The sequence below is a fragment of the Choloepus didactylus genome, chromosome 9, assembly GCF_015220235.1.
Source record: "Choloepus didactylus isolate mChoDid1 chromosome 9, mChoDid1.pri, whole genome shotgun sequence".
Classification (NCBI taxonomy): Eukaryota; Metazoa; Chordata; class Mammalia; order Pilosa; family Megalonychidae; genus Choloepus; species Choloepus didactylus.
Window position 1 is genome coordinate 72,849,455 of NC_051315.1, and position 23,806 is coordinate 72,873,260.

The 23,806-nt window shown below is 33.8% G+C and overlaps 1 protein-coding gene across 4 annotated transcripts in view; it reads left to right on the forward strand.

Moving 5' to 3' along the window:
• The window catches only part of DNAJC10 (DnaJ heat shock protein family (Hsp40) member C10), a 54,725-nt gene extending 32,399 nt beyond the window's left edge, over window positions 1-22,326 (forward strand). The window contains exons 15-24 of one of the 4 annotated variants that reach the window (XR_005218795.1): window positions 40-156; window positions 2,871-2,972; window positions 4,154-4,309; window positions 5,241-5,374; window positions 6,298-6,351; window positions 6,618-6,765; window positions 11,695-11,814; window positions 14,330-14,443; window positions 15,609-15,713; window positions 16,733-16,748. Coding sequence is in view for 1 of the 4 variants with exons in the window: in XM_037849538.1 (XP_037705466.1) it covers window positions 40-156; window positions 2,871-2,972; window positions 4,154-4,309; window positions 5,241-5,374; window positions 6,298-6,351; window positions 6,618-6,765; window positions 11,695-11,814; window positions 15,609-15,713; window positions 16,733-16,744 (948 nt within the window). In the remaining 3 variants the exon portion in view is untranslated. Of the gene's footprint in view, window positions 1-39; window positions 157-2,870; window positions 2,973-4,153; window positions 4,310-5,240; window positions 5,375-6,297; window positions 6,352-6,617; window positions 6,766-11,694; window positions 11,815-14,329; window positions 14,444-15,608; window positions 15,714-16,732; window positions 19,669-20,459 lie in introns of those variants that run through there. The other 3 variants (XR_005218793.1, XR_005218794.1, XM_037849538.1) reach the window with 3 other exon arrangements.
• Window positions 22,327-23,806: the final 1,480 nt, after the last annotated feature.

A 23,806-nucleotide genomic window follows, 5' to 3' on the forward strand; every position in this document is an offset into this window, starting at 1 on the left:
TTTGGCTCAGTACTTATGAATAGTTTTTTTCTTTTATAGTGGTGTCCACCATGTCGAGCTTTATTGCCAGAGTTACGAAAAGCATCAAAGCATCTTTATGGTCAGCTTAAGTTTGGTACACTGGATTGTACAGTTCATGAAGGACTCTGTAACATGGTAAGGCACAAGTATAAAAATTTATTCTTAATAAGTTTTTTCAAAATATGTAGTTTGCCAGTCTGATAAAATAACTTTCAAATGTACATCATCCATTTAGAATAACAAATTATTTAAACAGTTTAAACAAATGGTACAAAATTGTAATCAGATTAAAACATGAATAGATAATTTTTGTGGTTGAACATATATATGGTGTTATTTATCAAACTTAGGAACATATTTAGTTGGCTTCATAAAAATGCTTGCATAATTTCCCAATTATTTAAGATTTTTATGTCTTCTACTTAATACCTTTTTACATTCTGATTTTTATTCTTTGGCTTTCCTCAGAGTTGTCTTCTAAATATAGTTAAAAGAAGAAAATCAAAACAATGAATGAGCTTATTGAGCTTTTGTTCACATAAGAATATTTTCTCAACTTAATAAAATATTCACTCTCCAATTCCAGGAAGAACTGGAAATTAAATACCTCCTGATGAAGGTATATGTAGTACCGTCTATGAAATATTCTTGGCAAGAAAAAACTAACCTAAATCAGATCAAGCCCCCTTATTTATCATTGTATAGGAAATCCAAGAGACAGAGGAACATGTTAAGTGATACCATGGACATGCAATTTGAAAATCCTAGTATGTAAAGAAGTTTACAAAACAAATGACCCAGTTTATTAAATTTATTTATTCAACAAATAAATTGAAAGAGACTAAAGGAAACTTAACATACAACAATAAAATACAATATATAGACCTTATTTGGATGCAATTCAAACAAACCTATTGCAGGGGGGAGAAAAAGAGATAATTGGGAAAATTGAACACTAACAGATGATATTGTGGTTATATTAGGAAGTAAGGAAAGTCCTTATGTTTTAGAGATAGCTATCATTTCATCCATAAATATTTCAGTAACTATCTGAAATTTGCTTTAAAATAGTCTTGAGGCAGGGATAGAATAGATTGAAGTATTGATGAAATAAGACTAGCCATGTCTAGATGATAATTGTAGCTGGATAACGAGCACATGGAGTTTAGAGCCCTCTACTGTTGTGTGTGTTTTAAATGTCTTATAAAAACTAAAGCATTTTGAAAAAAGACATGGAGGGTGAAGGAAAAGACGAAAAGAAGAGGGTACAAAGGGAAAAGCAAGCAAGCAATGTATTTAAGAATGTATTAGAAGTAAATATAGGGGAGAATCTTTATGCCTTCTGTGTGGGGAATAATTGCTTACTCCAGAAACAAAAATGGAAACTGTAAGAACTACGTTAAATTTTAAAACTATTGCCAAAGGAAAGAAACACTATAAAATTAAGTCAGACTAAGTATTTGCAACACATATAACTGAGAAAATGTTGTCTAGAATATTTACAGACATTAAATATTTAAATATTTAAAACATTAAAGATGGTTGTTGCCTCTAATATGGAGGAGGAGAAGGAAAGGGATACAAAGAGAATTCAGCAATCTGCCACTCTGGAAAAAAGCTTACTTTGTTAAAATATGTTAGATTATTCTCGTTATGTTACATTTGAAATTTCATAACATAGGTTAAAAATTTATGTCAGGACTTTAATTTTGGGTATCTTGTATGTGACTTTGAAAACTCATTCAAAGATATAAAAGTATTGTGATAATTATTGTAATTTGAATTCCTACAGTTTTTCTAGTTTGCTCTCAACAAATTAAATATCATTTAGATAATTTAGTAAAGTGTAAGGGTTTAAAACCAATTCAGTTGAATCTGATACCATAGAGGCCCATATTCACTAAGTGGTTGACCTTGAGCAAGTTACTTTGCCTCTCAAAACCTCATCTGTTAAGTGAGCTTAGTAGTATTAGCTACCAGATAGAATTGTAATGAAGAAATAAGAGTAGTGCTCAACACATAGTAAGCACTTGTTCATTATCAGCTGTAATTGTTTTGTAGATCTTCTGAATTATTTGAATTTGCACTCATTTTTCAAAAATGGGATAAATGTTTCCATTGTTTTTTCTAAAATTATTTCTGAATCGTAGTCAAAGATTCCAACATAATTTGCCAGTGAGTGTCTACCAACTTTTAAATTCAACTACTGCAAATCCAAAGACAGGGATTCACCTTACAACTTTTTAAAAATAAATAAGAACAGAAATTTAGGAAGACGCTTTCTGGACTGGTGCCCATATTAATTCTGAAAAGCAAATTATAGCATTTTGTACCTTTAAAGGCTATTTGATTCCTAGAATAAAAAGTGATCACATTCTTAGGGCATGATTCATAATCCTTTAACTTAAAATATAGTGGTATAAACATTAGTTATTAAATTACTTGCTCATGCTCACTTACATCCATTATTTGCTTCTACATCTAGAAAATATTTATTTTGGTTTAAAAAAAAACTCAAGGTAGAGATAAATAGCCTGCTCATCATGGCTTCTTCCCATCTTGGTTCAAAAGAGTAAAAGGGACCAAGCATGTAATTACCCATGCTTACTTCTCAGTGTTTTGATGTCCGTGGGTTTCATGGAGTAGCATGAGTCCATTTCCTTTGCTAAATTTAGCTGGGCTAAATTTTTTGAGTCACCTGCAGCAATTTAGCAATGGATTTTTTTAAAGTGTTTTTCTTTTTTAGTTTTGTTTTTGTTTCTTTACTTAAAGGCAAGTTGGTTATAAACTTGAAGCAAATAGGTATAATTTAGAAAATCTTTGTTTAACTTGTATTCTCACTCCTACAGTATAACATTCAGGCTTATCCAACAACAGTGGTATTCAATCAGTCCAACATTCATGAATATGAAGGACATCACTCTGCTGAACAGATCCTGGAGTTTATAGAGGTATTTTAAGTTAACAGCTCATGGCTATAAATCCTTCTATTTATGTATATACGACATGTGAATATTTAATAATGGAGTTTATTCTTGTCATGGCAAAACATTTTCTGACAAGTTGTTTTATTTTTCTAATGTTTTATTCTTATATACTTGACTATAAATCCTGAGAATAAGGGGTGTGTTTTGTTTGTTACCTAGTATATAGCACCTTGTACTTAGTAGACACAACTATTTATTGAATATATTAAATTATACTTTCACATAAAGCCTTGTCACCACCCTGCCATGTTTTCTCTGTACAACTACCACAGACTATTTCTTTCAGGGCCCATATAAATGACATGAGAGTGAGTCTAATATTATTCAGAAAATTCAGGGCACCCCACTTAAGGGCCTCTTCAGTCCTAGAAAGCTTATGCCAAGTCTGCTGTGTATTAAAACAGAAGTGCCCTGCATTTTTGGCAGCCCCTTTTTTCTAATAGTCTTTATTGACTAAAATAGCTACAGGAGCTTCCTAAGATAAAAATGAAAAATTCTAGCTTATCTTTTTCCATTTGAAGACCATTCTACTGTCTGTCCTACTCATCTCTCCCTCCTCCAAAGAAATAGTTTGTTTTGTTTCATTTTTTAATTGTTTTTCCAGTGATGTTAGTATTACCTAGTAACAATAGTGTGAAGTTTTGTTAGAGCTGTTTTTGAATCAAGTGATCTGTAGACAAGTGGTGCAGTACTGCCAGTCAAAATGTCAGAGAAATAGTATGGTAAACTTTCCATAGTAGTTAAGGGGTCATTTCCAAACCAATTATTCTTGATTCTAGAATAGAACTATATGGCCTATTCAGACTCTGGGCGACTCATGGAACTTTTTCCTTATCTACTCATAATCCTAAACTTGCCTCTTTTCCCCACGCACGATGATTCTAGTGATATATAGAGATAGAAATAAGGGGGAAGTAGGCCTTGATTTAAGAAAACTGATGGGCAGAATCCAAACTTAAAAAATAAATTGGGGTATCATTTCAACTTTTTAATAATAGCTCGCTATATTCCTTTTAAATATCCTTAAGTGTCTTTTGATTTCTCAAAAACAGGAACTTTTCTAAATAATGTATACCAGCGATTTGAAAGAATGTATGAAGAGGGCCTTTTTATATATGCTATAATGGAAATTAAATTCTCTTTAGGATCTTAAGAATCCTTCAGTGGTCTCCCTTACACCCGCCACTTTCAATGAACTAGTTAAACAAAGAAAACATGATGAAGTCTGGATGGTTGATTTCTATTCTCCGTGGTGTCATCCATGCCAAGTCTTAATGCCAGAATGGAAGAGAATGGCCCGGGTATAGTAAAATAGTTTATTTTAAATTTTAATATTTACTAAGAATACTTATATAACAGAGTTATTTGAAAATTAAGATGACTGAACTTACAAAGAAATCATAATTTAATAACAGTTCTTAGGACACACTTAAATTCCAACTCTTTTTCTAACTACCTGGCATATGAATAGTGTAAGATAATCTGCCTATTTTCCCTGTGTCACTTGGTACACTTTTGACCAAATTGTTGCCAATGTCAACCCCAAAATCCCTTTATTTTCTGTTTAAAATTGTTCCATTTATTTCTAGAGCTTAATGATACAGTTTTTTCACTATCGTGGGACTTAAAAGTAAGAAAAAAATAGCCTTGATCATTAAAACATTTGGATTTAGAAAACTTCCTACATATAGACAATGTTATAAATCATGAAATATTGGAAACAAAATTATTTGAATACCAGAATAAAAAATGCAGCAGTATGTATTTCTAAGATAAAAAAAAAACATAAGCATTAAAGTGATTAACATTTAAGGTAATACATTTTTGTCCTCCTTTTAATAAAACTTTTTAAATTTGGGTGTTCGGGTGTGAGTCAATGTGATACCTGCACTGCTTTCCTGCAATGGAAAAAGTAACTCTGAAACATCATTGCAAAGATTTTCATAAGATATTTTTTTCTAACACTTGGGATTTTAGACATACATAATTATCTCAATTATTTAATCTGTAATAAAGGTAGTAAATTCTTGATTACAGAATTAGAATCCTAATTCATTACTTGGAAATGGCCTATTATGTATAAGCCCTTACCCATTTTTATTTGGTTAAAATAACTGATAAATAATAACTATCTTAGGGTGCCAATTTCTCTGTTGTAAACATATAAAATAATTATGAAGGCAGTTTATTTTAATCACTTCTGTTTATCTGTTTTTTTTTTTACCCTTATAGTTGTTAACTGGACTGATCAATGTGGGCAGTATAGACTGCCAGCAGTACCATTCTTTTTGTTCCCAAGAAAATGTTCGGAGGTACCCTGAGATAAGACTTTTTCCCCAGAAATCAAATAAAGCTTATGAATATCAGTAAGTAAATTCTCTCAAATCTGAAGACGTTTATTGTAACCATTTATTTTTACTGTTAACATTTTAAAGTAATCCTAGGGTAAATAAAAGTTAACGCAACAAATATTTATTGGGAACCTACCATGTTTAAGGGAGCATTTCAGATCAAAAGAAAGAATTGAGCAGTTCCACTGTTAATAAAGCTTACAGTCTAGTAAAGAACAGGATAAGGAAAGGTAAAGCTAGCATTTAAGTTCTTCCCTGATTTCAGTTTCTGTACTAGATACTCCTATGTACCCAGTGAAGAAGGAAGCATTATCCTCATTGACTTATAAGTAACCTATGGTTCAGACAGATACCTTTGCAAGTTCACAGCTGTTAAGGTTTGAAGGTGGGGTTTGAACCCAAGTCTGAGTGCCCATGCTCTTTCCACAATACTGCATGATATTTCTGGTTGAAAACTCAAATGCAAGGGCAAAATATAATGAATGTTATTAAAGAAGTAAAAATGAGTCATGGATTTCAGAGAAGGAAGGGATCACAGTCATTTGAGGAAATTTTCAAAGGCTCCATTTACAAGATAGCTTTTGACATAGGTCTTGAAAAATGGGTAGGAATTTGACAGACAGTGGTAACTTGAGTAAAGGTTCTGAAACTAAAGCCTAAGACATTTTGAGTTTGCAGTTCGCATGGATCTGTAGGAGATGTCCGGCAGGCAGGTAGACAGTGAGGTCTAGAGCTCAAAAAGACATCAAAATGAAAAAATAAAATGTATTTGGTAAGCCATGTAAGCAGTAGTTGTAGCTAAGTATATCTGAGAAGAGAGATGCTATATGAAGTCAATCAACTATAAACCTACTTTTTAAATTGCTACACAAAGATTTTCTTTATATTTCTGATTACAGAAAATACTGTTTACAATATTTTTGTTTGTATTCTTTCAGTAGTTACAGTGGTTGGAATAGGGATGCGTATTCCCTAAGAATCTGGGGTTTAGGGTGAGTATATATAATATATATCATTATATAAAATAGATTCAAAGCTATTTACCTTCCTCTTATGTCTATAGTTAAATTTACTGCTGTTTACGGTTCTAGCATTTTAAAGTGCTTAGTAAAGAATTGTAATTTACCAAAATATGGTTGTGCTTGATTACATTGTCATTCTTTGAAGTCATTTTTTAACTTAGAAAGTTTTGCACTATTACATTTTGATGTTACTTTCTTTTTCTATAATGAAAAATCATTTTGATCCTTTGCCACAGATTTTTACCTCGAGTGTCCATAGATCTAACACCACAGACTTTCAGTGAAAAAGTTTTGCAAGGGAAAAATCACTGGGTGATTGATTTCTATGCTCCTTGGTGTGGACCTTGCCAAAATTTTGCTCCAGAGTTTGAGCTCTTGGCTAGGGTAAGTCTTGTTTATCTAGTTAACTAAGTTGTAGTCATATGCATTTTTTAATAATTAGATAAAATATTTTAAATATAATTCTTTTTTTCTTAAAAATTTCCTATGAATTTAAAAAAACTATATTCCATTTCTATGACTTTAATCTTTGCAGATTTCTTTGTTCTTTATTAAAGCTTTTAGCTATCATCTTCTCTTTCTTCGTTGATGACTTCATCATCTACCTAGCCATAAAAGCCAGAAACCTCACTCCTCCCCCTTGTCCCCTATTTCTTCCCCTACCTCCAATACTCTGCAGCCCTCCAATCACTAGATCCTATCAGTTCTATCTTCTAAACGTCTTTCAAATCCATCCTCTCCTGTCCATCTCCACTGCTAGCCTCTTGTCCAAGCCTTCATCTCCTCTCACCTAGACTCATCATTTTTGCCTTTTAACTTGTCTCATACTTCCAGTCTACCTTCTTCAGTGCTGCCCTCATGGTCTTTCTAAAATACTGTCTTCTGTGGCTTCCTATTAACCAGGTTTCTTGACATTCACCCAATGACTTCAGATTCCTGATCTGACTCTTCTCCTCCTCTTCTGTTTTATCGCCATCTCCCACTTCACACCTTACTGTCCATGCACACCAAAGTACTCCAAGTCCTCTGAACATGATTGATCCCTATGTATGAGGCTGCTCCCTTCTCTCTGCTCTTTCCTTACTTTGATCTGTATTTTTTTTTCTCCTCCTACAAAACCCATCTTAGATGATACTATTTCATTTTTTGCCCTTTTTCAGTTAATCAGAGCCACCTTGATATCTTATACTCCAGCAGTGTATTTACACAATTCATATTATTTGTTTACATGTCTATCTATTCCACAAGACTATGAGCTTCTTGAGGGCAAGGTCCCTTTCTTATCTATCTATAGTTACACCCTCAGTGCCTGATTCAGTAAATGTTTGTAAACTTAAACTGAATATCACTTGGGTTTTGGTATTTCTGTCATAGCAGTCTTTTTAATGACCTAATCCAGATTCATAGCCTCCTTGCCTACATAATCAAGGAATTCTTGTCACTGGCTGTATAAAACAGTCATTAGAAATAAGTAAGTCAGCACCAGTTCCATTAGGCCAAAACGAAAGCTGAGAGTCCCAAGCCATAGGAATTTTTTTTTTACCAGAGGTATTTCAAAGCTCTTATAAGCCATAAAAGATTATTTTAGTTATGGATTGATCCTTCAAATAAGAGATTACTCATTCTTTTTACTTTTTATATCTTCTTTTTTTAAAAGGGATTTTTGAGATACATTCACATACCATACAGTCCATCCAAGTGTACAGTCAGTAGCTTTTAGTGTAATCACAGACTTTTGCATTCATTACCACAAATTTAGAACATTTTCATTACTCCAAAAAGAAAAACCCCATACTCCTTGGCAGTCACCTCTCAGTCTCTATCCTTCCCCTGCTCTACATAGCCACTAATATATTTCTGTCTGTATAGATTTATTTGCATTTTATATAAATGGAATCATACAATATGTAGTACTTTGATTTGCTTCACTCAGCATAATGGTTTTGTTTTGTTTTAATTAGAAGTTGTAGGTTTACAGAAAAGTCATATAAAAAAATACAACATTCCCGTCTATACCCCCCTATTGTTGACACTTTGCATTAGTATGGTACCTTTGTTGCAATTGATGAAAGAATATTGAAATAGTATTTTTTAACTGTAGTCGATAGTTTGCATTAGGTATATTTTTCCCCATATACCACCCTATTAACACCTTATAATAGTGTTCTACATTTACTGTAATTCATGAAAGAACTTTCTTATTCTTGTACTATTAACACCAGTCCGTTGTACACAACAGGGTTCACTGTGTTATACAGTCCTGTTTTATTTTCTAACTTGTCTTCTAGTAATATACGCTACCCAAAACTCCCCCTTTCAACCACATGCACATACATAGTTCAGCTTACAATAATGTGCTACCATCACCACCATCCATTTACAATCAACCTAAATAGAAATTCTGTACAAATCAGCATCAGCTCCCCATTCTCTACCCGTCTGTCTCCTGGTAACCTATATTCTAGATTCTATCTCTGTGAGTTTGCTTATTATAATTAGTTCATATCAGTGACATCATACAGTATTTGTCCTTTGGGGCTGGCTTATTTCATTCAGTATAATATCCTCAAGGTTCACCTATGTATATTGTTGCATGTATCAGGTCTTCATTCCTTTTTACAACTGAAAAATATTCCATCATATAAATATACTACATTTTGTTTATCCATTCATCAGTTGATGGACACTTCGGTTGCTTCTATCTTTTGGCAATCGTGAATAATGCTGCTATGAACATCGGTGTGCAGATATATGCTCAGATCTCTGCTTTCAATTCTTCTGCATATATACCTAATAGCAGGATTGCCAGATCATACGGCAAGTCTATACTTAGCTTCCTGAGGAGCTTCCAAACTGTCTTCCATAGCATCTGCACCATTTTGTAATCCACCAGCTATTAATGAGTGTTTCTATGTCTCCACATCTTCTTGAACACCTGTAATTTTTTGTTTTTTTAATCATAGCCATTCTAGTGGATGTGAAATAGTGGGTGTGATGGTACAATGCTATCTCATTGTGGTTTTTATTTGAATTTCCCTAATAGCTAATGATGTTGAACATTTTTTCATTCTTTTCTTCTTAGACATTTGGAGAAAAAGGAAGTTTAACAGAATGTCTTATCCCTCATCTCTCATATACTGCAAATTTAGACTTGCATTACAAAGTGTGTAACTAAGCTATCTTGATATTACAGAAAATACAATAAACATGAGAGAGATCATTTATTCATCAAATCCTAAGATCCAAGTGAAAGGCATTATGCTAGGTGCTAGGGCTACAAAGATGAAAAAACAAAAGTTGCATGTCTTTAAGAAAATGTTAATCTAGTAGGAAGATAAAATACAAATAAATATATACAATTCAACAAGATAATTGCTGTGGTGAAATTAGACTGAGGTGGGAACAAAAATGTCAGAGTCATGCTGGGAAAAGACAATAGGCACCACAGAAATTAGCATTTGAGGTAAGAATTACTAGGAGTTTGGCAGTTGAAAGGGTTGGCTGGAGAGCACCCCAAGCAGAGAAGACAGTATTTACAAGGAAACAGAGACATGAGAGAGGAATGCATATTCAGAGATCTCTACTGTTAGGCCAGTATTTCCAGGGTCTGAACAGAAGGGGACTGGCAAAAGCTGATGCTCAACAGATAGGTGGGAAGCAGAATGTTTGGTCCTTTCTCCCACATTTTATTCACACTGCATACTCTACTACAGTGATTTCATACAGTTCAAAATGTATTCTATATAAGCATTTAAAGAGAACTTTTGAGTATGGCAGGATCCATTTTACATGTTAGAAAGAACACATTGGATGGATTGAATCAGGGCCAACAGGGCCAGAGAAAGATATATAGAGCACCAAAAACAATATGATGCCTTCCCATAAGTAATTGAAAGTACAAACTAATATTTAAAGTAAACATTTTAGAAATAACAACTTATTAAAATAACATTTCTAGATTTCTCTGACCTTCAGTGTGAGTATAATTTGTGTATTTGTATGCCTGCTTGTGCACACAGCTTTGCTGGTGCTCTAGCAGCACAAGTAAGTCTGACTAGTGAACATCCCAGCCTTGAGGAGAGAACTAGAGACAGCAGAGATATTTTAATTGTCCTAAAGTAAAGGATAACCTGAACCAGAATCAGGGCAGTGGTGATAAAAAGTAGACAAATACAAGAGAGATATAAGAATAAGCAGGACTTGGTGCTTGATTGATTGTGATAGATACGGGAGAGACTAAGGTGACCCTAGTTTCTGGCTTGACTAGAATGAATGGTAGGACAGGAGGAAGAACAGATAATATGGAAAGATTTCATTTTAGATACATTGTGTTTGAGGTGCTTATGAGGCATCCAGCTGAAGAAGGCCAGTACGTAGTTGAATGTGTAATCAAGGGGAGAGGTTGGGGTTCATCAGTGTGTAGGTATATAAAATCTCCCTCGAAAAGTATTCACATTACAGAGTTGTTGACCAAAATCAGAACTCTGATTGGATATTGTAATTTGAGGGGCAGGTAATGAGGAGGACCACATGCTGGAAAATGAAGAACAACAGCTAGAGGAGTAGAAAAGCCAAGATAGCATAGTGTCATCAACGCCAAGAAAGAAAAGAAAAAGAGTGGTCAGTAATGTCCAGTGCCCATTAAGAAGACTGAAAAGTATCGGTTCAGTTTGGCCGAATGGAATCATTAGAGACTTTAGAGCAGTTTCAGAGGAGCATTAAGAACAGAAGCCAGTCAACAATGTGTTGATATAAGTAGATGATGAGGAAGTAGTGAAAGAGCAGACTGCTGCTCAGAAAGAGAGGGACAAAAGCAGAGTGGTCACCCAAGAAACCAATGAAGTCAAAAAAGGGATGCTTTTTCCATCATATGTATATAAACTGAGGAGAGAGCAAAAGATATGACAGGCAGGGACTGCAGCATGTAGGTGACATATTCAGCCATCCACAACACAAAGAATGCTACCTCAGCATGTGAGACCAGAGAAGGGAGGAAAGACGAGCACAGAAACTGGGATGTTGTAGGCATGATGCACAAAAGGTATGGGTAGCAGGAAGAAGTTGAGGTAATTCGGCATGAAGCCTCTCAACTTTCTCATAAGGCAGAGGGAGGTGTCGGGTGAGTAGGAGGCTTAAGGAGCCAGAAAGAATTTGGAAACTATCTTGTTTGAATGGGGAGCACGAAAACTAAATTTTTCAAATAATGAATTATTTGATTTATAAATATTGTAAATTTTTAGTATGTATTGCTTTGTGGTGGCCATAATAGTTTATGCCAAAGAGAAAATGACCGATTATAATTTTCTCTTTCAGATGATTAAAGGAAAAGTGAAAGCTGGAAAAGTAGACTGTCAAGCTTATGCTCAGACATGCCAAAAAGCTGGTATTAGAGCCTATCCAACCGTTAAATTTTATCCCTATGAAAAAGCAAAGGTACGTTTAGACTTTCCTCCATGTCTCTCCCTTTAAGGAGCCAAAAGCTAAAGATTTGTTCTCAATCTGAATAATGGCTTTTGCTCATTTCTTCTCCGTCATTTTTGACATTGTTGCATATTACCAAAACAAGCTTCCATTTATTTACATATGTACGAAATGATTTCCAATGGTTTTTCTGTCTCACAGTTCATACTATGATATCAGTGGTTTTAAAATTTTCATTCATGAATAGGAGAAATACTAGAAAAAGACATACTAAAATATTAATACTGGTTTTCTATGAGTTATGGAATTCAAGGTAGGTTATTTTCTGTGGAGTTTTTTTTTTCCTACTTCTTATAAAATTAACAGGTATTGCTTTTATAATTAATTTTTTTCCATTAAAGGAAAAACCTATAGGAGTACACTGTCATAATACTTTTGAAATATCTCTACCACGCTCAAAAAAAAAAAAAAGTAAAGGAAAAGCAATTTACTAATTCAGTCAACCCAGGAAAAAACATCAGGTTGCTTGGTTGATTGAATGTTTTGGCTTGATGGTAGTAGTTTATTTTTTTTTAATTTCTGTGAGGAAAGAATTGTTTCTTCTCTTACATCTGGTCACTTCCTCTCCTAGAACTTATTGTCATTTCCTATCAGAGCCTCCTCCCCAGTAAACCTCATTCTAGTGAAAGATATTTTCCTGACCATCTAAAATTCATCTATAATCAATTATTCCCTACTCTCTAATAAAATAGAAAACCAAAAAAGTTGAGTAGGAATTTTTATTTATGTATGTCTGTCTCATCTCCTTAGAATGTAAGTGAGGTGGTCAATTGTATAAATATAATAATTGGCATATTGGCATTTACCCATTTCAAGGTTACCCCTTGTAAACCTCTTGAGTCTCAAGATAGCACCACAGTATAATGAAAATTGCAGAGAACTGATGTTTAGTCCCTTTATGTGATCTTTCTCTCTGGACTTTAGTATATCATCCTATGAAGAAAAGGGGTTAGTTTATATCATCTCTAAGAACTCTCCAAAATTAGAATTCCATGAAGCAGCTACAGTAAATAATGATTTAAACCACCTGCTTGGTGGATTTGTGTTTTGCATTCTTGGATGTGGAGGGGTCTGTCCAGGTGTGCATTTCGGTATCTGTCTATCCATGAAGGTGGGTATGGTTGAGCCTCCCATTTACCCAGCACCCCTAATACAGATGCACTCTCCTTTGACTTGTCAAGGAAATGAATAAGCGTAAAACCAAACTATTGCAGCTTCCTCTCCATAGCCCCACTTCTGCCCATCACCATTTACAAACTCTTCAGCCTCTATTCATCCTTCCTCCTTTATTAAGTGCTATGATAGCATCTTCTTCCATGTCTGTGTGACTCAATGTCTGTGTGTGTGTGTGTGTACACATATGAGAGAGAGAGAATGATTTTGAAATGTTAAGGATTGGGGTGATGAAAATAATTATTTTTTCTTATTATTACATGTCACAGCCTTGAAAGGAAATAGTTCTTAAAAATAAGCCATCATCCAAGAATAAGATGATAATCCTCCTTGTGAGAAAGAGAGAAAGAATGAAATTGAGATCACAAACTCAGATGCCTACAAGAGGCCAAAAAAAAAAAAACCCACACAAATGACTGATGTTTGCCTAGTGTAATAGGGATTGGTAGATGAGGTTTCCTGAAGAACACATGCCCTCCCCTAACCATGGGGAAATACAGGCCCTTGCCACGAGTTCTTCCCATCTTTCAAGAGAAGCCAGAAGCCTGGGTTTGATATGAAACCTAATTTTTAATGTTGGCAACTAATTCAACTTTCCAAGACTGTAGGCCAAAGAGAATTTGTCTGTAGGCCATATTCAGCTGTGAACTACTTCTGGCTTAAGAACAACCTTGTTAAAAATTTTATCTAACTTTTTAAAGAAATTAGTTTATTTCATCATATGTAATTACCTTAATCCTTTCTCTAATTTGTGTATAATATTCCCATAAGGAGAAGTTAGAGATAAGCAAAATATAATCTATAGTCTATTTTTACTTGATGCAATACAGTATTTGTTGAATAAATTTTATATAATAAAATAGTACTCGTTTGCTCAGTGACCTTTGGCTGCAGAAAGTGCACCTTATGCCTCTAAGCAGGTAATAACTCTTCTATTCTCCACAATAGGCATAAAGCTCAGAAGGAAGAAATTAGACTGTACATGCCAACTTAGCTAATTCATATCATAGTGGAGATGAATTTAAGGACTAATGGTTATTAGCCACAAGAACATTATTTGTACATTACAAATTCAGTTAGCATTTGTTTGTGTTCTGAGCCATAGTATCTGAGAATTTGGATTGAGAAATATACATTAGTAGCTTAGATTACAGAATAAAAGTTAGTGTTCCTTGGTTCAGCCATAATTACATTTTGGAGCCACCTACAATATGCTTTTTTCCAATACATAAATAAGACACTAATTCAAATGATACTCTCTATGATCACTGATACAAAAGCATTTGTCTTTCAGCCAATACAGTTGCTCACTCGTGACCTTCATCTTCCCAAGTAAAAATATAAGACATTTCAACACTAGAGCTGTGATTAAACTAAACAAGAATTTGCCATGTATTCATGTTTTCTGGTAAAATATTTTCAAATAATTTCAAATATTTTAATATACAGTTTTTGAGAAATAATATCAGATTAAAACCTGATATTAGTTATTGGTAATTATTGATAATATATTTTAAAACAGAGCTAAATAAAGCAATAGGTGATGAATTTCAGAAATCTAGAATTGTTAGACATTTAGATTTTTCAGTGAAGTTTTTTGATTTGTAAGGAGGCTATCCCTAACTGTCTTAAGAACAGCCTGGGTAGGCAGAATTCCATGGGGGTACAGGAACTTAGACCAGAACCTGTACTTTCATTCCTTTGGCTTCAATAGTTCCACTACCCAATTCTCAAAACTGAGAAATGGAAGATGTAAATATTAGGGTCTTATTCAGGTAGAATGATGTTAGGGAAATACCAATATAATGAGCAGTAGTAGAATTAACCAGCCAACAGGGGAGCTATTTTGTTTGAAAAGATCATGTTACCTTGGGTCCCGCGGAATCCACAGGACAAAGTCAGGACCCAGAATGTCTTTGTACAAACTGAAAGACCAGAGGTGGCATCCAGAGGTCCAGCCAGACAGGAAGGCAAAAGCAGAATAACAGTTGGAGTAAACAGACTGTACCAAGTCAGAAATACAAACCAGGTAGACTGGTACACACAAAAACAAATTTTTTTCATAGTTTGGGGTTGGGGTTCACACCAGGCATGAGGGAAAGGTTGTCCAGATCCAGAATGAGGGTATATTGATCTGCTCCATGTCCTGCTTTTCAGCCACCTTCCTGCTGTGAGCAGTTGAGAACCAGGAGATATACTACTGCTTTCAATTCTGGTAGTTGGTCACGGTTTTGTCAGTCAAATGATTGTATTAGATTAGAATTATTTCAGTCTTCTGGAGACTTCTTTTTTTATACAAATTAGATGTTTTTAGGCATTCTGAGTTAGAAATGTGTTTTTCCCAAAGAATTATTTTACATTTTCCATTATACTATTATCAGTATTTATTTCAGATATGTTATGGATTAACTATGTTTTTGCAACTTTATTTCCTTGAAGAAATTTGAGTTTCAAACTCTTAAATTTTGGGAACAAAAGGAACATTTAAGGCATATTTAATCCAGTTTCTTAGATGGAAATGTAATGTTTTTGTTAAATACATTAAAGTATAAGAAGAATGTTTTTAATTTTAGAGAAATATTTGGGGAGAGCAAATAGATGTCAGAAATGCAAAAGATATTGCTACCTTAATATATGAAAAGTTGGAAATGCTACAAAATCAAGGAAAAAGAAATAAGGTAAGGAACAAGCCTTGAGCTCATTTTAGCAAAAGTTACCAAAATGTATCATAGCTTTTTTGTGTGTCAAACAGGTAAAATAATGCTTAGAAATTTGGACAAGTAAAGCCGTTTAACAAAAAGTCACTATTGCCATAGATTAAATTTTGTTCACATGTAAATTAAGTATTGAATTTGTAGGAGTAAGTATACTAGAGCCTCAACATTTTATATAGAAAATACTCTTTTGTTCTTGGTATAGTCAGGATGTATTGAACCCTATATTCATCTTGGCCCCTCCTTGAATTTTTAGTCTGTCAAGAAGCAGTACAACCTCTCTCCTGCTATTTCCTTTAGAGGAGCAGTTCATTTTTTCCTTTTTAAAATCAGTGTTATTCTAGAGCATACTTAGAAACAGACCCAAGAATGCTTTCTGAATGGAATTTAAAACAAGGACATATATCTTGGGTTCTTTCCCTATAAGACGAAAGAAGGACAAAAGAACAGCTCAACCTCTAGAAAGTCTAGTTCTGTAAAACCATATTAGAATATAGCTCTGCCATAAGGCAGTTTAGAACTGCAGAACCCAAAATAAACTTACAGCCTGCTTTGAGAATTATATATTTTCCAAATCTAAAAGATAGAAAAGAGATGGTTATGAATCATATTTTCTTGGTTTCAGTGAAAGTATTTTTCTGTTTTATTTTTTAAATTTTTACTTATTAAACATTTGAAATAGAACACGTTATCAATCATAATCCAGACTATCGTAACTGGAATTAGGTTAAAGGCCATACCAAGTATGACTTTGAAAGTACATAAAACTAGGATTGGTAGAATCCTCTGTGGGTAGGTAAGAGCTATGAAATTTTCCTTTCTTATGGTTAGGCAAGGTGTATTTCATATGTTGGTCCATTAAATAAGAATATTGAATATGTTTGTAAAGGTAAGATGTTGGTTAGTTTGTATTTTACTTTGTTTTTAACATTATAAACTTGTGCTTCTTCCTTCTTCTCTCAACTGCCTTTATTTTATTACAGGATGAACTTTGATGTTGAAGCTGAAGAAAAATTGAAATAAAAAGAAATTCCAACAAATGACATCAGAAGGCACTTTTTTAGACTGTTACTACATCATGGGATTAAGTGAACATTAACATGGACTTGAATTGTGCTGCCTGAATTCTGTGTAACATAAATCAGAGGTCTGCAAACTTCTTCTGTAAAGGGCCAGATTGTAAATATTTTAAGCTTTGCAGACCATATATTGTCTGTCACATTTTTAAAAAAAAAAAAAACAATCCATTTAAAAATTATAAAAACCAATTTTTAGCTTGGGGTGGTACAAAAATAGGCCACAGGTCAATTCAGTCCAAAGGTCATAGATTACTGGCCCCAAGAAATGATATTTAAGGTGATAGCTCAAACATTTAAGCCTGCTCTGCTGTATCTACATACATGTCTAAGATGTACAAAGTGGACTTTTTCACTTAAAGTATTATAGTTAGCTGGAAATACCTGTTTTTCTAAGAAAAATTCTATCTCTAACCATATATTTCATTTGAAAAACATTCAATATGGCAAAGTAAAGATACCCTATTTTCGTACTATATGAGAGATTCATTTTTTTCCTTTTTAAAGGTTTAATTGCTTTCAGTTTCACAGTTGAGAATAATTTTTTACTGCAATAAGTGCACAAATCCTATAGATTACTTTGGCACCCAGAAAAAAATAGGGAAAAAATTTGTAGCAGTTAACTGGGCATTATAGAGGATCCCAAATATATCAAGTATCAGGAGTTCTATATTTTAAAGATACATAGGTTCATTTATTTTCCATAATAGTTGATTTTTGAGGCATCTTTCTAATATTTATGTATTTGGCTTCTGGTCTTTCCATTTTGATGTGTATCCTTTATAATGTTTGCCTTTTTTCTTATAGTTCTGATTTTTCACCCTTGTCCATTCTCTCCATTATTCACATAGGAAATATCACTTTGCAGTTTTATTTCACTAGAGCTTATGATGATACTCTGGTTGTTCCAATTATTAGTTTATTATCAGAGGCTGCCGTTTTCAGGTAAATGTTATAATAACATTTTTTGAAGAAAATCAAGTATAAGTACAGGGATGGGATCTTTTCATTTCTTAGTTCAGAATTAAAGAACCAAATTTTTTCTTTTGCATTTTAACAAAATGTGGCTTCATGTACTTGCTTAATTATAATTCAGCATGTATGGAATGGTAAAAATCCCAATTGCTCAAAAGAAGTTAACGAATTTTGAAAAAAATCTTCTATTTTTCCAAAAACCTTTCACAATTATGATTGTGTTTGGAAGAGTTTTATTTTATAGCTGGAATTTATACAGAAAGTAATAGACTTTGTTCATTTTCAACCCTAATCCTGTTCTTCATAGCCTTTCCTGTATTTTTTCTAATGTATACTTTTAACTATTTCTTGAAGTCTACTTTATACATGTGGGCATGTATGAAACAGTCATTACTTCTAATGTTAATTTAACACCAGCTTTTTGAATTATGATCAGCCCATGGCAAGTACCTTTCATCTATTAAACTAATCTAGAAATTTTTCAAATTTGGCTTTTTTCTATAAGAATCCCAAATGGAATGCCTAAAGTAGTCTTACTTGTTAATTTTTTACTGAATTAATGTACCATTTATATGTATACCACTGTGCTGGGTACTGAGGAATGTACAAAAAGAATCTAAGACATGTCTCTCTCTCCGAAGTGTCTGTAATTCACAGATCTGAAATTGAACTCCTAAATAAGTTTGCTGGTATCTAAATTACTACCTCTGAATATATTTCCTATGCTTATTAGTTGGGAAACATGTTAGCAGTAAAGAAAATAGTAAATATGAATCCTGTAACTGGTAACTTGACCTAATATCCTTATGGATGAGCTCTAAAGCCAGACTACCCAGAAGTCAGTGTAATTAGCATGTATGGAATAATTAACATCCATCAAGAGATTGTCTTCTGCAGTCATATTACTGTCACTGGGTATTTCAAAAACAGCCAGAAGGATTAGAGGGTTTAATGGTCATTATTGGTACAGTAGAACACCTCTGAAGAGTGCCAGGTGAAATGTGCCTTCTCTCTCAGCAACACAGTTTTCCTGTACATCTGGCCTTGGGTAACATGGCACCAATTCCAGCAGACCAGAATGTATTCTGTTAGGCAGCTAGCCTTGGAAATTAGATACATTTGAGTATATGGCTGTGTAAGACAATATATTTGGAGTTTGTGGGGTTTTTTTGGCATTACATTAATGATGGCTCCTATTGCAATTTCCCAAATTTTATTTAGGTTTTCATATATTTTTTAAAGTATACGATTAAGACAAAGGAAAAGTAAAATGAAGAAATGGTTGTCATGTAATAATTTTTTATACTGCAAAAGTTTAATTTTTTTTTGATTTTGTTGTTTTCTGACAGTACTCAAATTGGGAATTTTTGTTGAAGTATAGATATCAAAAAACAACAACAACAAAGAACACGCCACAGTGTTTACCATGGGATACTTTTACAAAGATGCTTAGTATAAGAAAGTTTTTAATGAAGTAGTATTTTTAAGCCTTTTTAACAGAGTTACTGTGTAATAATCTTGTCTTAGTCCTTAAATCTACCAAGAAAACCAAATAAGTGTCTTGAATTAGGAGCATTCTATCATGACTGCTAGGAAATAGTTCAAAGGTTAAATTAACCAAATGCATTTTAAATTTTCTGTAATACTTACAGGATAAAATTGATTCTGAAGATGAAAAGTAAATAACCTTTCTGGTAATATAGTACTATACACATCAAAAATGTAAATACACCTAGATTCTTCTGGTGAATAAGTTTGTTTTAGTTAGGCCAACAGTTAAGCTAAGTGTATTATTATTATACACAAAAAGTGATTTGAGTCCTTTTTTAATTTAATGCTGGATTTGCAAATACATTCTCATACTGTTACCCAGTCTCTGTGTAAGCTGCTGGCTATATTCTGTGAAAAATAACTAATCAGAATTATGGCTAGATGTCATATAGACCCATATCAGTAATGAACCCAGGAATGCTGCACCTTGACCACTTGAGTGCATTAACTAGTGGCCTGCTATTCTGAAAATTAGTCGTCATCCTCAAAAAGGTCTGTGTTAATGTCTAGGTAATGTCTGTGTTCATTAACTATATACTTTTCATCAAACAACTGCTATTTGAAATACTTGGAGGAGATAAAATAATCTTTTTTAAAACAAAATAGGTAAGTGTTGCTTTTTGGAAAATACGGAATCAGAAACTTAGGAAACTCATATTCTTAGTGATTGTTTATATTGCCAAATGGTAAAACCCTAGATAACTAAAAACCTGACTCTGAAGCCAAGTAACTAGCAAACAGCCCCACCTAATACATTGAAGTGTCTGTTTTTAGTCATGGTAAAATGTATGACATGGAGAGGCCAAAACAATGTTAGGAGCCACTGCCAATTGAAATTCAGACAAGAAAATAAAACAAGTCAGTGGTTTTAGTGTGTTTAGAAATAGTTAATTTGTATAAGTAGTTAATTTACAAAACTAATTTTCTCTAGTTACCATGAAAATTATGAAGGGAAGGTAAAGTATGTTCCATCTTTCCTCTCTTTAAATAACTGTAGATTTCTAGCTAGTCTAACCCAGCTTTCCTTAGTTCTGTTTTTAAAATATCTCCCTATCTCTTTTGTTACACAAGTGAAACCTTAAATGATTTGTATTTATATATTCTTCAGGAAATTTGGAACAGAAACTTCTCCTATAGTTTACTATAAAAACTGAGGATACTACTACTAGAAGATCAACTATTGTGTTTTGTTTTTTTATGCCTCCACAATTTATTCTTAAATAGTCACCAAAGAACTCAAGACTTATTAACATAATATATAAAAAGGCCTATGATCTAATTCACCATGTTAAGGCTTTGAAAATTTAATCTGTATTAACTATAATAACAAATACAAAATGAAAAAAACACTTTTACCACAAAGATTAAGTAAATTTTACAATTCATTTTGGGGGTGTGTTTTATTTAAACTTAGTGAAACCTAAATAACAAGAAATTCATTTCCCCCCAAAATGAGGATACAGGGCACATCTTTCATACTCCCCTCTGTGTTCTCAGAACTTAGCACATGACCCATAGGTACACAATGTATATTTTAATAAACAAATGACCAGAAGTATTTTACTATATTGTTGAGCTTAAAATTTATACTATTATTATGCCAGCAATTCATTTAAGAATTGCCATATAGAAATTAAAATTATCTTATGTCTTCTAAATTGTAGCTTGTGTCCATAAGTGTGTAATTAGAAGCCTTATAATGCTTGGTAGTTTTGAGAACCTAGTAATTTTCATTATGTAACTGAAGGTTACTCACCTATCCAGTAATACATATGCCTTTGAAAGGAACTATCCCAAAGAATTTTTTATGACTTCGTAATTTCTTTTTCCTCTATATCTGTCCCTATGGTAGACTTCCCTGGAATATTTTAGTCAGAAACATCAGGCACCAGTAGATGGCAGTGAAAAATAAGCAGAAACATAGAAAGGTATTTCATTACTCCTAGAAAATGTTACGGTTAGTTTCTACCTCAGTACTGAAACAATTCACACATCCTGAATTTACACTTGTTTTTCTTCCACTAATAGAATCCTAACAGCCACATACATTTGACTGAGAAGTTACAAAGAAACAATTATTTTTGCATCAAAAGTTTTTGATTGAGTGTAACAAGACAAATACACAGATGTGAATAATATGAAAGAATATATTGAAGAAAGCCATATGCATGTAAGTTCCTGTAGATATAAAAATATCTAAATATATCAAAGTTTGGCAGATTCCCATTCATGAAAAATGGTGCCTAGATAACAGTATATGTAGATCACTTTTAAGGAATCATAGAATATTTATAAAACTATTCTAAACATAACTTTTTATTCAAATCTCTTCAGGATATATTGGTGATTTTTTATACTGCTTTAATTTATGAAATTAGAGGCCCAGTCTTTGGGTAAAAACAGCTCTCTGATCTATGAAATGGGTGTCCTGAATTTGAATTCTGTTCCAGCTACTTACTAACGCTGAGTTTGGGCAGATGTCTTACTTCATCTCATCTAGACTGACTGAGCTGAAGACCAATAATACAAGGATTCACCATCTTCTGAAAAGTTGACCCAACTGAATGGGCCTTGAGGGATGAATTACACCATCTTCCTAAGGGGCTACTCCCTGGCTAGCAACTATTCACCCTTGACCTTGCTGGGTACCACAGCTTCAGAGAGCCAACTATCGGTGGCTGTCCCTCTCAAGGATGTTCTTTCCTGCCCTGGATCTCTACTCCCCCCACTGCCTCCACTCCACCCCACCCCCCCATCTCAACAGCTCCATGTTATTCTCAAAACTTTTCCTGTACAATAACTCCTGTTTACTAGAAATGAAGCATCCCACCCCACCCCCGAAACTGCTCTTTAAAGGAATACTGTGCATTTTACAACACCTATCCTAGGTGATTCTGGAGAATTTTAAATATTCATTCAACAAACATGTATATGATAAATAAAACAATAAATAGTGATATAATTAATGTGTGAAATAGACTCATTTGGATTATAATCTGGAACATACCCTAACCCAACTCCTTTCTGTATTCTAAGGCAGAGCACAAAATTTCCCTTAGCTTCCGATATGCTTCCATATTTCTTAGGGGTGCACAGTCTTCCTCATACCCTGTGTTGTGAGGTAGTGCCCATCATTTCCATTGATGTTACCTGAATTCGATAGGGAACCGAGGACAAACTCTGAGTATTCTTTGCATGAAGTGTAGATGTACATGTGTACAGACTGGACCCAGAAACATTCTTATTTAAGCCAGGGTACCCCATGTTGGAGGCACAAACTTAGTAGCTTTCAAGGGAGAAATTCCCTTGGTTTGGGAGAAACAAAATCAGGAAAATCACTCCCGAACTTTTACTTACTGTTTTCATATTTCACAACTATCTGTGGGTAATTATTCTTAGGGAGCATACTGCTCAAATCAAGAGATGAAAACCCTAGTGGAAAGAGTAGGAATGAAGGGGTCAGAATGTGCAGGAGCTTTGCTGCAGAGACCAGTTCTTTACAGGTTTGTTTGGAGGAAGCAGTGATAGTGGTAATTTGATCCTGATCACCTGTCCCCTTCTACTAAATAAAAAACTAACCTGAAGTGGCAGTTGATGCACACAGTAAAGTTCAATTCTAACCAAAATTATCTTTAAAAAAAAAATTATTCATTGAAAAATAAAACACTACTGGGATTAGCCAGGAACCATATTCACCTAAGCACCAGTGTCTGCCTAAGTCCTTGGAGTTTCCTACAACTGTAAGTCCTATGGTGCAAATCAGGTGCAGCCCCACTGGTCACCTGGACACCAGAGGGGATGGTCCATAGTGTTAACATTTCATTCAGCTCCTGTTCTGGCTTGGAGGTCTCCCCATATTGAGTGAGCCTCCAGAAAGGTGTATATCACTCAGTAGTCATTGTGGCCTCTGCTTCTTAAGGCTCTGGAAGGTATGAGAGGAAATAGTATGGGCCTACTTTATCTATTTACCTGGTGTTTTGATTCTGAATGGTTTACAAGTTCCACTGTTCAAGAAGTTCAGACAAACCTATGAACTGTCAGGCAGTTCATTAATTATGACAAAAGTGTACCCCTCAAAGCCAGAGACTTTAGATCTTTCCTTGCAAGACCACAACTGAAAGCTCATATGCTTGGTCGTGAGAAATCTTAAGATGTAATCATGGAATGATTTAATAGGCAAAGAATGATTTTGGAAGTTAGGTGCTTCTAAGTTAAAGCAATAATTAGCAATAAAAGTAGAATGAAAAACTAAGACATAACTTCCCACTATAGTCTCAGAAATAGGTATAGCAAATATTAGAAGGTCTACTAAGATAAATGAGAGGAAACTGGAATAAAAAACTGATAAAAGTACTAGGAGTGAAAAACATCTAGAAGGTAGTGTTGGAAAGTTGAAATATTTATCTCAAAGGAAAACTGTTAGCAACGGGTAGTGATAAGGCCTCCTGCAAGTGA